At 48.7% G+C, this 14372-nt stretch overlaps 1 protein-coding gene across 1 annotated transcript; it reads right to left on the bottom strand.

Annotated features, from left to right (window-relative positions):
• Window positions 1-2062: 2062 nt before the first annotated feature.
• Window positions 2063-14017, bottom strand: Ankk1 (ankyrin repeat and kinase domain containing 1). Its single transcript, XM_037207515.1, has 8 exons — window positions 13791-14017; window positions 8416-8710; window positions 7211-7362; window positions 6924-6973; window positions 6273-6422; window positions 5542-5682; window positions 4930-4989; window positions 2063-4098 (listed from the first exon to the last, which is right to left on the bottom strand). The coding sequence occupies exons 1-8, from the start codon at window positions 14012-14014 to the stop codon at window positions 2756-2758; spliced, it is 2415 nt and encodes an 804-aa protein (XP_037063410.1). The 5' UTR covers window positions 14015-14017; the 3' UTR covers window positions 2063-2755.
• Between the last annotated feature and the right edge of the window lie 355 nt (window positions 14018-14372).

Below are 14372 nucleotides of genomic sequence, written 5' to 3'. Positions count from 1 at the left end.
TAAGAAACTAGGGTTCCAGTTTCTAGCACTTCCATCCTTAGGCACTTTAAACACAGTGGTAACCTACCAGGGACTTACTTCCAGCAATTTCAAGTACCTCCCTTAAACCCAGTCTAAAATATCCCTCCATAACTGAGAAGGCAGGTGGGTCCAAATGAAGCTCACGGTGTATGTGTCTGTCCAGGGCAACTTGAAAATACAGCAGACAACAGAGTCCTCTTGTTCAATACGGAACCCAAACGATTGTCTCTGTTAGCTCTTAGAGGAAGTGATTCAAAGAAGCAGGGATCCGAGGATCTCCGTGCAAAGGCATGATCATCAGAGCCAAAGTAATTCACAGGCACAGTCCTGACCACACTTTCAGGATACCCTTGTCATGTACTGGATAATGAATACCAAAGCATTCCTCCCAACACCTTTCTTCAAGGTTATCCTGACACCCTTCCTTACATGATAAGCCAGGCACCATCTTCTCCTGTGGTTCCATCATCAACATTCCCTTTGGTTGCTCCGAGCTTACCTGGATGTGCATATGCGGTCCCTGTATCTCCTCTGGCTCTTCTGGAATCCTAGACTTCAAGCTCCATCAATATTCTCAGGTTCAAGTAGGGCACACAGACCTGTCCCTTCCCTCCTTTTGCTGAATGTTTTAGGAGACAGAACTGGGGGTATTTTCTTAATTACAGCAGGCAGCTGGCATAGTATGGGGACAAACAATCTGTTGAATATTCCCAGAGCCCAGAAATTTCTACCACATCTCTGGGGAAGACTTCCTATAGGCATGGTTTTGCTGAGAAAGGGCTCAGAGAAAGCCTTGGGTATGCCCCCTGGTGGTCATCCTAGGCCCTGGCTCCTCCACTTCAGAGTCATGGTGCTCATTCACATCAGGGTCTGCCCTGCAGATTGTGGTTTAGTTGGTTGAGGGTATATTTAAAGAATCCCTCATCAGGATTTTTTTGTTTTTTTGGTTTATCAAACAGGGTTTCTCTGTGCGGTTTTGGTGCCTGTCCTGGATCTCTTGCTCTGTAGACCAGGCTGGCCTTGAACTCACAGAGATCTGCCTGGCTCTGCTTCCCGAGTGCTGGGATTAAAGGTGTGCGCCACTACCACCTGGCTCATCAGGATATTCTCATGTGTAGACTAGCCTGATAGCTGCTTCTCGAGGACACAGCCCAGTCAAGTGCTGACCCCAGGTTTACCATTGACTGTCCCAAAGCTGTCCAGAGCCCAGCTGGAGCTGCTCTAGAGATCCTGGGACAGAGGGAGAGAGGTTGCCAAAATGAATTCATACCCTAAGCAGGGTGCCACATAGGGTAGCGAGTCTTCTTTGCCCCATCTTTCACTATGATGATGCCAGGGTGCTAATGGGGTGGGGAGATGAGGTAGAAGGGAGAACCTGCCCTCCTCATACTCTTCTAACAGCCACTGTCTCACAGATCACTGAACCAGACCTACAAATACACACAGTGGATATTAGCAGCTCTGGCCCTTACCTAACCTGCCCACAACTGATGGGTAGACCAATGAGTGGGTGGCCTATATGTGTTCATAGAAAGCAGTTCTCTGAGCAGCTGAGGGGGAAGAAAGGAAGTCCCTGTTTCTGCAGCTCCACCCCAAGCCCAGACAACCCCCTTGCACTACCAACTTCCTCTCAGCTGCCCTGCCTCCTCCCTTGCATGTATTTACACACCAATTATACACATGTACAAGTATTATACATTTATATCTCCATTTCCTTTTAGCTACCCTGCCTGCTCCCTCACATGGGTTCACAGATGCATCCTATATGCACCCATGCATTATGTATACACCTGCAACTTCTCTTAGCTGCTCTACCTCTTTTCACATAAACTCTCACAAAAGTATCATGTATGTACATGGACCACACCAGATAAATCACACATGCATGCACACACAGTCACCCAACTCCCCTCAGCTGCCCCCTCTCTTCTCCCTCATGAGCTCACACACATATATTGTGCACACATATAACATATCAGACACTACAGACACACATATGCCATATTAACCCCATTGGCTTCCATGGGTACCCAGATGATCCATGTGTAATTGGGAGAATGAGATCATCAGCTTTATTCACTCTGGAGTTTGGAAACTGACCATATCAATGGGCACAGAGAAGCATGAGGTTGGAGACAGAAAACTGGCATCCCATAGATGAGCATATATCTGCAGCTTGGGCACATTCTTCTATCACTCCCAAGATATATGATACCAGAGACTGAGACCAGTGCCACCAGAAGCTATGGTCATCACTGTGACAGGAGCCTGGCTGAGACTAACAGTGAGCAGATGCATCCTCTGAGCTCCAAGTGCATGCTCCCAATGTAGAGCAGGTGTCTGATTCTCCTCCTCTAGCCTAAGGTGAAACACCTAGAATACAAAATTGGAGCTGAGAGGAGCCCTTTATCCTCATCTCTAGGCCTTTATTTTTGGGTGTTCCTTGGGATGCAAGGGTTCCATTATTCTGAGGCAAGCAACAGAAGGTAGCAGGGGCTGGAAGGGAAGCTTAGCATGGGCACATGAGCTCACTTGAAAAGAAGGAAGAGCCAGGGTAGACTGGAGATGACTTGGAGGGGAGCTGGAACCAGTTTTCCAGGCACTCTGTAGCTCCCCCACTCATTCGAGCAAGCTCACTGGAACGTCTCCCCTCCCTTCTGTCACCAGGGACACTGGTTCCTCTCAAGGTCAAATGGGCAGGTGGGAAGTGGCCTCTCCAAAGCCAAGTTTCGTTTCACAATCCTCTCCCCTTCCAGGCAAAGAGGCCCTGTTGTATCTGAACTTCTGTCTGGGATTCAGGCTCTGAACCTCCCAGAATGGCTAGCAAAGGCTCCTTGCCCTCCAGGAAGGTCACGATCCCCCGTTTTCGGCTTCGAAGGGCCAGCTGCAAAGGTGTGCAGCCAACTCCATCCTTGACATCCAGCTGGGCACCGGCCTTCACCAGCACTTTGAGGATGGCTGTGTTGCCCTTGAGAGCAGCCAGGTGGGCAGGTGTCCAGCCCATCTTGTTGCAAGCGTGGACGTCAGCACCATGCTCCAGAAGGTGGATGATGCTCAGGATGGTCTCCTTCTTCACTGCCAGGTGGAGAGGAGTCCAGCCTGACTGCTCAGCAGCATTGGGGTTGGCCCCACCCTGTAGCAGTGCCAACACCACCACCTCCTCCCCATGGAAGGCAGCCAGGTGCAGGGGAGTCCAGTGCATACTTCCAAGAGCATCCAGGTCTGCATGACTCTTGACCAGCAGACGGATGATCTCCACGTGACCCTTGTAAGTTGCTAGGTGCAGGGGTGTCCACCCCTGTTGTGTGGGTAGCTCAAGCCTGGCCCCATATCTGAGAAGCATCTTGAAGATAATTTGCTTGCCCCTGGCTGCAGCAATGTGCAGTGGGCTGTAGCCACCATGGTCAAGGGCATCAGGGAATGCCCCACTCTTTAGCAGGTATTGGATGGCTCTCACTTTTCCCCTCTCCACTGCCAGGTGCAGAGGTGTCCTCAGGTTTCTCTGCTGAGCATTCAGCTCAGCCCCATGTCCTGTCAGTAGCTTGACCAGACCAATGTGGCCAAAGTAGGCAGCCACATGGAGGGGCGTCTTGCCGTCAGCCTCCTGTGGGTTGAGGTCAGCCTGTCGGGAGACCAGAAGCCGTGCCACATTCTCAAAGTTATTCTGTGCAGCTAGGTGGAGTGGAGTCCAGCCTTCATGCTCCTGGGCATTCACCAGAGCCCCATGGTCCAGGAGCAGACGGGCAGTGTGGTCATCCCCATTCTGGGCTGCAAAATGCAGTGGGACCCAGCCATCCTCATCTGCCAAGTTGGCATCAGCACCATGTGCCAGGAGCAAGGCACAGAGATCAGGTTGCTGGTCCTGGGTGGCAATGAGGAGTGGTGTATAGCCAGAGGCTGTCTGGCAGTCTACATCAATCTCATGGGACAGCAGCAGCCTCACTTGCTCCAAACTGCCCTGGGCCACTAGGAAGTGAAGGGGAGTCATCTTGTTCTCATAGACATGTAGTTCTTCATCACTTGGGATCTTGCTGTCAGAGAGCTGTAGGACCCACTTCAAGGAGTCATCTGAGCCTGCTAAGATAAAGGGATAGGTTGAAAAAAAATTGACCCATAACCTCTTCAGAGATCACCTTATGAATCCCCCTGCCTCCTGGAGACACTTTGGTGAAACAGCCTAGACTTGGCTTTCATGGTGTCAAGGGTCATTGCTTCTGTTAGAGCTTGGAACCCATGGGCTTCACAGAGGAGGCAGGATGGAGCTGGAACCCAGAGGCCTGGATGAAAATCCCTACTCCACCTCTGAACATCCCCTGACTCCTGCCAGTTTCGACCTCTTTGAGCCTCCACATCCAGCTCTTTAAAGGGGAGATGAACAATACTGGCTTGTTCTGCCAGTGGGAAGACAGATTATTAGGTAAGAATGTTCAGAGAAGGGTCCAAGAAGAAGGCAGGCTGTGAAAAATCAGAACTGCACTAGAACTTGGGCTTGTGTGATATAAGACCTCCAGGCCTCACCTCCTCCTGCTCCATCTACTGTGTACCAGAACTAAATAATGAGCACTGCCAAGGCCCAACCCTACAGGTTCTGATTTGTTTGGGGTAGGCACTGGACATACCTTTTTCTCATTTTTTTTTTTTCAAATAAGCCTAACACAAAGCCAATATTGAGAGCCAGTGTTCTATCTCTCATGATGGAAACAGGGGAATCTGATCTTTTAATGACACACACATGAAGGGGAAACTGATCCAGAACCCCAAGGGCCTGGGTGTTTTTGAACCATCCCTGATGTGTGGCAGGCTTGAGAAAGAGAGAGGGAGACATGGGGCCTGAGCAAAGAGAATGGCTAGATCCCACCCTTTCCTCCATGGGGAGTCTTTGGTCCCATCTCAGCAGGACAGACTTACCACTGTGTGAAAGCTCCTGATTGACTTCCTCGCTGACCTGGGAAGGCATGTACAGGGTGGCTCATCAGCAATCAGCTCTGGTCCTCCCTGCTTTTCCTCTTTCCAGTGCTTTCTGTTACCCATCCAACCCTTCCTGGGAAACCTACCTATACCATTGCCTCTCCAGCACATGTATAGAAGAAATCACTCAGCAGAGAAGTTCTAGGGCTTGTTCTTCATTTAGAGACTTCAGGGTATATCTCTAGAACCCTCTGATAATCCCTGATAGTTCCCATGTCAGAGAATAGGGACAGGAGACTGGAAGGATGATGCTGACATCTACTTCATGACAGCTTAGGATAAGGTTCTTCCCAGGGGCTCTGAGCCACAGCACCCATGGCCTTAAGAGAACGGTTAGGTAAATAAGGGAATGTGTCCTTCCCTATGGATTCTGGCAGCTCCCAGCTAGCCTCCCTGGGTTGGAGAGCTAAGTATGGGCTAGCTTGGCTTACAGTTCCCATGTTCCCCTCAGCAGTTGAGTGGCCTCGTAAATAACAGCTTTTGCCTATTCCTTCACAGACCAGCCAGAGACTATGGATGATACACAGTGGCTTCCAGCATCCCTACAGTGGCCTGCCCAGCCTACCATATATACCTTGTGGGGCTGGCTCAGTGATGGTTTGCAAGACACCTTCCGGGCCAGGGTTTCACACTCAGGGTCTGCCACAGGGCTCTGGAGCAGGAACAGCAGCATGTCTGTCTCAATGGTCACATCTGCTCCACAAGGATTTGGGGTAGAGAAAAGGGAGGTTAAACAGGCAAATTCAATGGAGTTCATCACATTTTAGATATTAGGTTTCCTGAGTTCTCTTAAACACATTCCTAAGTTCATGTATATTCCCATATGCCCACAATGAGGTAGGAAGCTGAGCCCTACCCTTGACATGGCCGGGATACACTTGGCAAATCAGTGACCCTCCCAAGGTAAGTCTTTTTTCACAAAAGGGGAAGACAATGACCAGGTGATTTCTAAGATGCTCACACCTCTGTGTGTTGTCCCAGATAACCCCATCCCTTCCAACCTATGACATTACAGACTCCACAGTACTCAAAGTCCCCAGAGATAGCTACAGAGCTCAGGGGCAGGACCAGGCTCAGATGCTACTGCTCCCATTTGCAGACTCTACTTCCCTTAGGCACACAGTGAACACTCTGGCAAAATCTGTCCTCAGCTGTGCAACTCAGAGAGTCTGCCTCCCAGCCCCACCCTGAAGATGTCTTATTCATCTTCCTGAGCTCTAGTGCTAAAGATGTCTCCTGTCCCTCCGTCTCTAGCTCTTTGGCATGGAATAAGGGGTAGGTACTTAGAAAGCATGGCCTCTTCTTGGGGTCTTGGTCCCAGCAGCGCTTCATCAGGTCCACCATCTGATAGGCTTCCCCTGGCCACTCCTCAGGCTGCAAGGGGGGTCGCATGCCTGCAGCTACCCGGATGATGATGGTCATCATACTGAGCCCTACAAGGGAAGATCCAGGCTGTGCAGATTTGAAAAGGTGAGGACAGAGGGCTGGCAAGTGGGTGGAAGTTGGGAGGATCCTGACAGGATTGGAATGCAGTAGCTGCCCTATACATCCTCAGGGAGTAGACAGCTGAGTGTGGGACCTACTTGAAACTCCGGTTGAGCAGCTGAGTCACTGGTCCAGCTCTAGCCAAGACTCAACATGATTCCCACATCCTTTTTCTGGGCAAAAGCAGCAGAAGAGACAAACAGGCTTGGGGAAAGGCTTTAGCTTTCCACATTTTAAAGAGCAGGGGACTCGAGGTATTAGATCTATGAAACAAGGTGAAGGCTGACATTTGCTCACTATTATATAAGCTCTAGCATTTGAGGGGTAGAGGAAGCAGAGCAAGGTAGAAATCCATGAGGTTTTCATACTATGGTTCACATAACCCATTTCTCCCCTTGTGTTTTCCAACCGCAGCCTCCCACAGGCATAGAGCCATGATCATCTGTTACCTGAATATGGTTTCTTCTGAGTGAGAATCTCCCAGATGACAATCCCAAAGCTGTAATGGGGAATATATTAGCTGAGAGACTTAGTCTAGTATCCATGATCCCTAGCCGTGGGAACCCAGCCATCTCTACAATCGCAGGTGAAGCCTCTCCAGGTCTTCCTCATCTCTCCCCTCCCATCAGCACATGGAGGACTCAGTCCAGATCCTTGTCCTGCCTTGCCTGTTAGCCATAGGGACCCAACTGGGGTAGCAATCTGTCATATGACACGGAGCCAACTGTCCACTCACCTATACATGTCATATTCAGGTCCCGGAGCCTTGCTATTCTCCTGGAACATTTCAGGGGGGATGTAGCTGAGTGTGCCCCTCAGAGCCGACCTCTCAATGTACTGCATGTGGGTTGACTGCTCCATCCATCTGGACAGGCCAAAGTCTGAAATCTGGAAGAGAGCCAGATGCCAAGGACAGGGTAGCAAGAGACACCTTCCAGAAGCCATCTGTGGTTCCTCCCCACTGCCCTTATCAGTATACGATGTTTTAGTACATCACATATGGTTTTCAACTTCACTATCTCCCAGCTCTACTAACATCACTAGATGAGCTTGAACCAGTTGTTCATCTTCTCAGAGCCTTAGTTTTCTCATCTGTAGGATGACAACTTGTATACCGCCTCCAGGAGCCTTGTTCCTCCCATCTCCATGGATCCTGGAACACTCACAGCATGTTTATCCTTCTCTCTTTCCAGCCTTTCAGACTGTCATTTACCATTCATTAAGGGACAATGAGTTGGGGTTCTGAGACACCTCTTTAAACCACATACCATCACAGTGGGTGGGTATTCAGGTAGGGTGTACATGCATTAAGAACAATTTCACTCTTTCTTGAGACCCTTTCCCTGATTCAGGGAGCTCTCACTCAACTTTGCTTAACCTTAAAAAAAGTTTCATAGAATTGCTTATATACTGCAATGAGGGTCAGCAAAATGAAGTAACAAAGGCATTATGGGAGTGTATAAGAAATATATAAGTATATATTGAGATAGAGTAAGAAAGTTCTCCCCAAGGAAGGAATGATCAGTCTGAGAGCTGAGATATGATTAAGACTTTCTAGATAAAAAGGGTTAGAGGAACAGAATGTGCAAAGCTCTTGAGGGCAAAAGATTATTGAAGGTTTTGAGCACTGAAGAAAAGGGCCATTATGACTTCATAAAAATCTCCTTTATACATATCCCTTCTCCAGACAAAGAACACGAGGGGTAGAGATTATTCTATCAGTCTTACAAGTGTGGACCTGAGGGTGTTGATATGGGCGCTACAAGCCCCAGTCTCATGTTCCAAAGCTGTCTGCTTACCCATCTCTGTTTCAGGTATAACCCCTGTGTTCACTATTTATCCAAACAGAAAATGGTTCAAACTCTTGACTGGTTCAGTGATTGGCAGGTAGACAATCCTGTTACATGGAGGAGGTCTAGCATGCATCACCAAGGCCCTCACCTTGACATGCATGTTGTTGTCCAGTAGGATGTTGCCCGGCTTGAGGTCCAGGTGGAGCAGGGGTGGCTTAATGCTGTGGAGGAAGTTCATGGCCAAACTTGTCTCATGGATGATACGGAACTTGAGCGGCCAACTGAGGTTGTGGGTAGATAGTGTATTCTCCAGGGAACCACTGGCCATGAACTCCATCACAATGCCCAGAGGCTGCTTGCATATCCCATAGATGGACACAATGTGTTGAAACTTAATCTTCTCCATTTTGACTGCTTCTTCAAAGAGACAACTCATCTCAGAGCTATGGAGAACCAGGAATGGGGTCAAAGAAAGGGAAACACTAATTACCAGGGCTATGGGCAGAACATACCAACTTAGTATGAAGCAAGCTGAGGAGACCCAGAGAAACCTCAGAAGTTTGCAAGGTAGTGGAAGGGAAGTGAGAGACTATAGGAATATCCAAGGCAGCCAGGACTTGGGCTCAAGCTGTTATCAGTGAAAAGGCAAGGTCCTTGCAGGCTGGGGAGTCCCTCCATCCTGCAGAGCCAGCCATAAAAAGCCTGGAACACAGCCTGCTATTTATCCTGCCCACTTGCTTTCATATTCATCTCCCCTAGCAGCTTTTGAGCCCCTGGAAGACCAGTATTATGCTTCATGAGTCTGTTTTAAAATAACATCTATTACCATTTTGATTATGAAAATAATACATGCACCTCATAGAAAACCTAGGAGATACAGAGAGCTGTAAAAAAAAAAAAAAAAAAAAAAGAAAAAAAAAAATTAAACTACCAGTAATCCAACCTTGCAGAGCTGGCCTCGACTACTAACATTTTAGTATGTTCTTTTATGACGTTTCCCAGGAATCTCTTTTCCCTTCCTCCCTCCCTTTCACTCCTCCCTCCTTTCTCTGGAGTCCCTGCATTGTTATTCTCCTGAAGCACAGTCTTTAGTGGATGCAGGGTAGTCTGTGTGATGGATGAACTACAATCAGTACTCTTTGCCCCATCCCCACCCCCACCCCCCACGCATTGCCATGCACTGCACAGTATGTCTTTGTGGAAGTGAACTGAAGTCAAGACTTAAGGGGAAACCCTGTAAAAGGAGCACGGCAGGCCCTCTCTCTCACTTCACTGTGTGTGCCCACAGAGCTGTAAATATGCAAATTGCAAGAGACTGGTTGGGGATTGCAGGGATGGGGGATTAAGGAGGAATGGCATTTTGAAAAAGCAAGGTATTTGCCAAGCTGTGCTGCTGTTGCAGTGGGATGCTGCCGACAGCTGGTGATGTGCTCTCAGGGTCACCCTGGGAAACCAGCCAGAGGGTCTGGCCTCAGGAACATCTACCATTCCCCAGGTATCTGAGCAGGCGGTTACTTCAGGGTTAGCCTCCTTTAGCCCTTCTCTGTTACTCCAGACAGCTCTAGGAGTATTTTTACCATCCTCTCTCTTTCTCTTGGGTACATGGAAACCAGAGTAACATCTGCCTCAAGGTGGACAAATTATGGGGGCTTTAGGTAACACTGTTCTGGCCTCAAGGCTTAGTTCTATCTCTTGAGATGTGCATGACTTTGGACAGGACTCTCTGGACCTGGGTTTTAATCTGCAGAATGAGAATAATTGTAAGTGCTCTGCACAGCTCCCAGCCACACCCAGACTTCCTCAGTGGGTTTCTGTCTCTCTGGCCTCAGCTCCCATTGCCCTCAGCCCTCAGCGGGCAGTTCAAATCTCTCTTCCCTTATCCCAGCCTTGTCCACATTCCCCTGCATCTTCCTGATTGTCATTCTGCTCTCCTTCTCTGTCTCCTTTGCTAATTTAGAATGCTCAGCCCTTGCACTCATTTCAAGCTCTCTGCTCATCCCACCTCACACTCCAATATCTCTGCTCATGATCAGCATCTTCAATCAGACATTTGATGCTTCAATACTTTGTGTATCTGAAGCTCGACTCTTGATCTCCCCAGAAGACGTCCTTATGCACCCCAGCCAGTGTGCTCTCCACCCTCCAGGCCTCAGACAAGTCCTTGATGGATTCCTCTTTGACCCCTTACATCATCCCCACAATCAGTTCCACCACTGAAATACAGCAAGGATCTGGCTACTTTTTACTACCCTTACCATTTGCCTCTGAGCCCAAGCCTCCTACATGGCCTTTCTGCTGTTACCTCTTCCTCCAAACAAATACTTTCAAATATAAATGTACATAGGATGGGATGGAGAGGTGACTCAGCAGTTAAGAGTACATACTGCTCTTTCAGAGGATCCAAGTTCTGTTCCCAGCACCCACATGAAATACCTCCAGATCCAGGCGGATCTGATGCCTCTGGTCTCTGTGGACAACTGCACTCACGTACACATACCCCACTTTCACACACAGATGTAATAAAAATAAATCTTTAAAAAACAGAAACATCATTGCTCTGCTGGGAGCCATCTAATGCCTTTCTTATCCTTCAGAGCCGAAGACAAGGGTCTCTCCAAGCCTGACAAAGGTCCTTGTGGTCTCCCCACCTTCACCCCTGTCAGGGCTCCCCAGTGTCAGTGCTTCCTAACTCACCCCTCTTTCTCTGCCCACATGCCGAGTGTGTTGTCCCTTCAGGAACTCTGCATGTATTCTTTCCTCTGTCTAGAACACCTTCACTCACAGAACCACGTGGCCTGCCCATTCATCTGCTTCAAAGACAACTCAGATTGCCTTAATTAGTGCTTCAGAAACAAGCCTGTATAAATGGCATCTCTACCTCAGTTCTACCAATCTTTACCCCTGCACATGCAGATGACCCACAGATTAAGACTTCTAGACCAAATCTATCCTTGGAAGACACCACTACTCAAATCTCTTAGGTATATCAATCAAGAAAGTGTCCAGTAGTCCTAAGTGCTATAAATAAAAATTGCATTTGTTTATCTACCCATTGTTTCCTCTTAGAATCTAAGCTCCATGAGGACAGGGGCTCATGTTTGTTCACTTAAGGGTTCCTGGCTCCAATTACTACCTAAAGCACATAGCTTGTGAATGTTAACAATGTTAGCGCCAGTCTTTATTCTGACATATACTTGACTCTTCTTGACGGAAGGGCATCTTACGCTCAACATATGTGTGGACTTAGGACAGCCCTCCTCAAACATGGGATTCACCATCTCTTTTATGCCAAGACCATCATTCAACAAATATCTGTTTAACAATAACTATGCACCAGACACTAGCAGTGAGCAAAATAGACACAAGTTCCTATTGTCATAGAGTGCCATTCTGGTGGGTCCTGTCTTCTTCTGGCGTGCCGAGTATACCTCAGCACCCTTTCGTGTTATACTTCCTGTGGTCAACTAGCACCAGCATGAGATCATGCTACTCCTTGCCTCTCTTCCTTTCACTCCATCTCCACTACTAGCGCTATAGTCTGAGTCTCCATCATCTCCTGCCTGAAGACTCGAGTCTCCTAACAAGAACAGCGTCCATTTGCCCCGTTTCAGTCCATCCCCCAAGCTGCACAGCTGACTGATTCCCTTCCACACTTGTCCTGCAATCGAGTTGCAAAGCCCTCTGTGGCTTTCCTCTGCTTCTTCATGTTTTCAGCTCCTGCTGTAAGGCCTCTTCCTTATCATTGTGCACACTTTGTCCTTGTCACAGGTCCTTCATATCCCTATTGCATACACACTTTCTCCTCATCTACATAAGTCATGCTCATTCTTCACATTTCAGCTCCAGGGTGACTTTCTCAGAGGTTTTCCGATCTCAGGCAAACTCTGTCGGGAAGAGCTCAAAGGACCCACCATAAACCATTCATTCCCGCACATGTCACAGGTGCACCGATTACATGGTTAATGTCTCTCTCCCTCTCAGCTGCAAGCTCCAGAGAGTGGTAACACATCTACTGCACTTGCCATTTCCTCCCAGGGTCCAATATAGTGCTGGGCCCATAGAGAGCAATTAGCCTTCATCAAGTGGATAGATAGATGGATGGATGGATGGATGGATGGATGGATGGATGGATGGATGAATGGATGGGTGGGTGGATGAGTGGATGGATGATCTAATAAAGCAGTAGTCATAAAGCTCCAAATATAGCCATTCATATATAACACACACTAGTTATAGTTATTAACAATTTTACTATTCCTTTCCACTCCTAAGAATTTGGGAAGGAAAACTAGGGGCAGGTTTTTGTTTTTTGTTTTGTTTTTTAATCATAGTTACAGTACAGGCAGGTCAATGCCATTCACTTCCTCGTACTATTTCTTAACATATTTCGTGTGTGTGTGTGTGTGTGTGTGTGTGTGTGTGTGTGTGTGTGAATGTCCATGTCCATGTGTCACTACTCGCATGTATGGGTGTGGAAGTCACAGGACAACTTGCAGGAGTCAGTTTTCTCTTTCCACCTGTGGGTACTGGGGGTCAAGCTTGGCTGCAAATGCCGTTCTATGCCAAGTTATATCACCAACTTTCCTCATGCTCTTTATTTCAAAGACTATACACAGTTTGGACAAATCTCAGAGTCATCTGGCCCTATTCCGAAGCCAAGAGTATTCTATGCAGAGAAGAGCGAGTACAAAAGCCGCTGTTGGGGGACATTGTCGAGTCACAGAAAACAGAACAAATAGCACCCAAGTGAGAGTCACTGGGTTTCCAGTTGGTGCCCCAAGAGGCTTTCTGGGAGGATAGGCCTAACATCCCAGGTGTTTCCGTCCTGACTGTGAGGGGGGGGGGAGCACATAGCAGGAACACACCATAAAGCCAGAGGCAGGAAAAGTATGGCTGTAACACACTATGACAGCCAGGGTCCAAAACAGACAGATATCATGGGACTTTGGACTTGACTTTCCAGCAGGATTCATGTCCCCCAACAAGTGGCCTGGGTGGGTCCTGCCCTCAGTTTATCTCCTGTGGAAGGCCAGCAGTGTGGTATCAGCTACCTGGTGATGTCCTCCGGGGCCAGTGTCCAGCCTCCAGTCCTCTCCAGCCTAAAGTGACTGACATGGAAAGGGAGAAGGCGATAACGTACAGTCATTGAGCAAAATGTCACATTTCTTGGAAAGCTCAGTCCTGTCCAGAAAAGATGGGTATGGAGGAGTGTTTTTGAGCATCACCACACAAGAGGAAGGAGGCAGAGCAAGGTTGAGAGGCCAGACAGATGGAGGCACTTTTGCAAGGTAGTTCCTAGTCACTTTTGACTTTTTGAGCTGCTAACAAGCAGGTATTATTTATCTACTGTATTGTGGGCTCAGAGAAAAAGCCTAGTCTGGAGAATTCAGATCACAGAGGCTCATTTAAAAGCACCTAGACAGTGGCTAACCTCAACCCCAGCTCATCCCTTCCTCTGAGCTCTCTAGACCAAACACTTGTTCTACCTCAGTCTCTCTTCTGTGGAAGCGGGCGGTCAGCTACCTGGAGGTTTCCTTCTGGAGGCACAGGGAGCACTTGATGGCATACTGGGTCCTCCAGCGCTTGTGTCTTGCCTGGAACACCTGACTGAAGCCACCACTGGCTACTCGGCGCCATTCTTCCTCAAAATCATCTCGGGTGAAGATGGTGAGGCCGCCCAGCTGCTGCTCCAAGGAGTCGACTGCCATGGGGTCCTGAGGCCTCCTGGCCCTGTGTAGTAGCACCATACACTCCCATGCACCTCTGCACCTCACCTTGCTGTGGCAGCAAGCTGGGTGGTGGCCCCAGAAGCCTCTGCTTCCTGCTCTTCAGGTCTGGGTGGGTGAGAATGATGAGGTGAGAAGTCCTCCCCACTTCTCTCCCTGTCAAGGTGGGGAAACCCCACCAGTCCAGAGCCTGAGGCTGCAGCAGAAGGGAGGGAGAGAGCTGGTCCTGGAAGTGGGGGTGTCCCTTTGAGGTAGATTCTCCTTCCTCAGCCTAGACTAGCTCAACCTAAGCAGAGCTAGGGAGGGCCAGAGCTGTGCCTGCTGCTGGAAGTCAGAGTGCTGCAGGAGAGGCTGGTCCAGCATTGTGCTCCAGTGTTAA

The sequence above is a fragment of the Peromyscus leucopus genome, chromosome 7, assembly GCF_004664715.2.
Source record: "Peromyscus leucopus breed LL Stock chromosome 7, UCI_PerLeu_2.1, whole genome shotgun sequence".
Classification (NCBI taxonomy): Eukaryota; Metazoa; Chordata; class Mammalia; order Rodentia; family Cricetidae; genus Peromyscus; species Peromyscus leucopus.
This window is presented reverse-complemented; position numbering and strand designations above follow the sequence as displayed.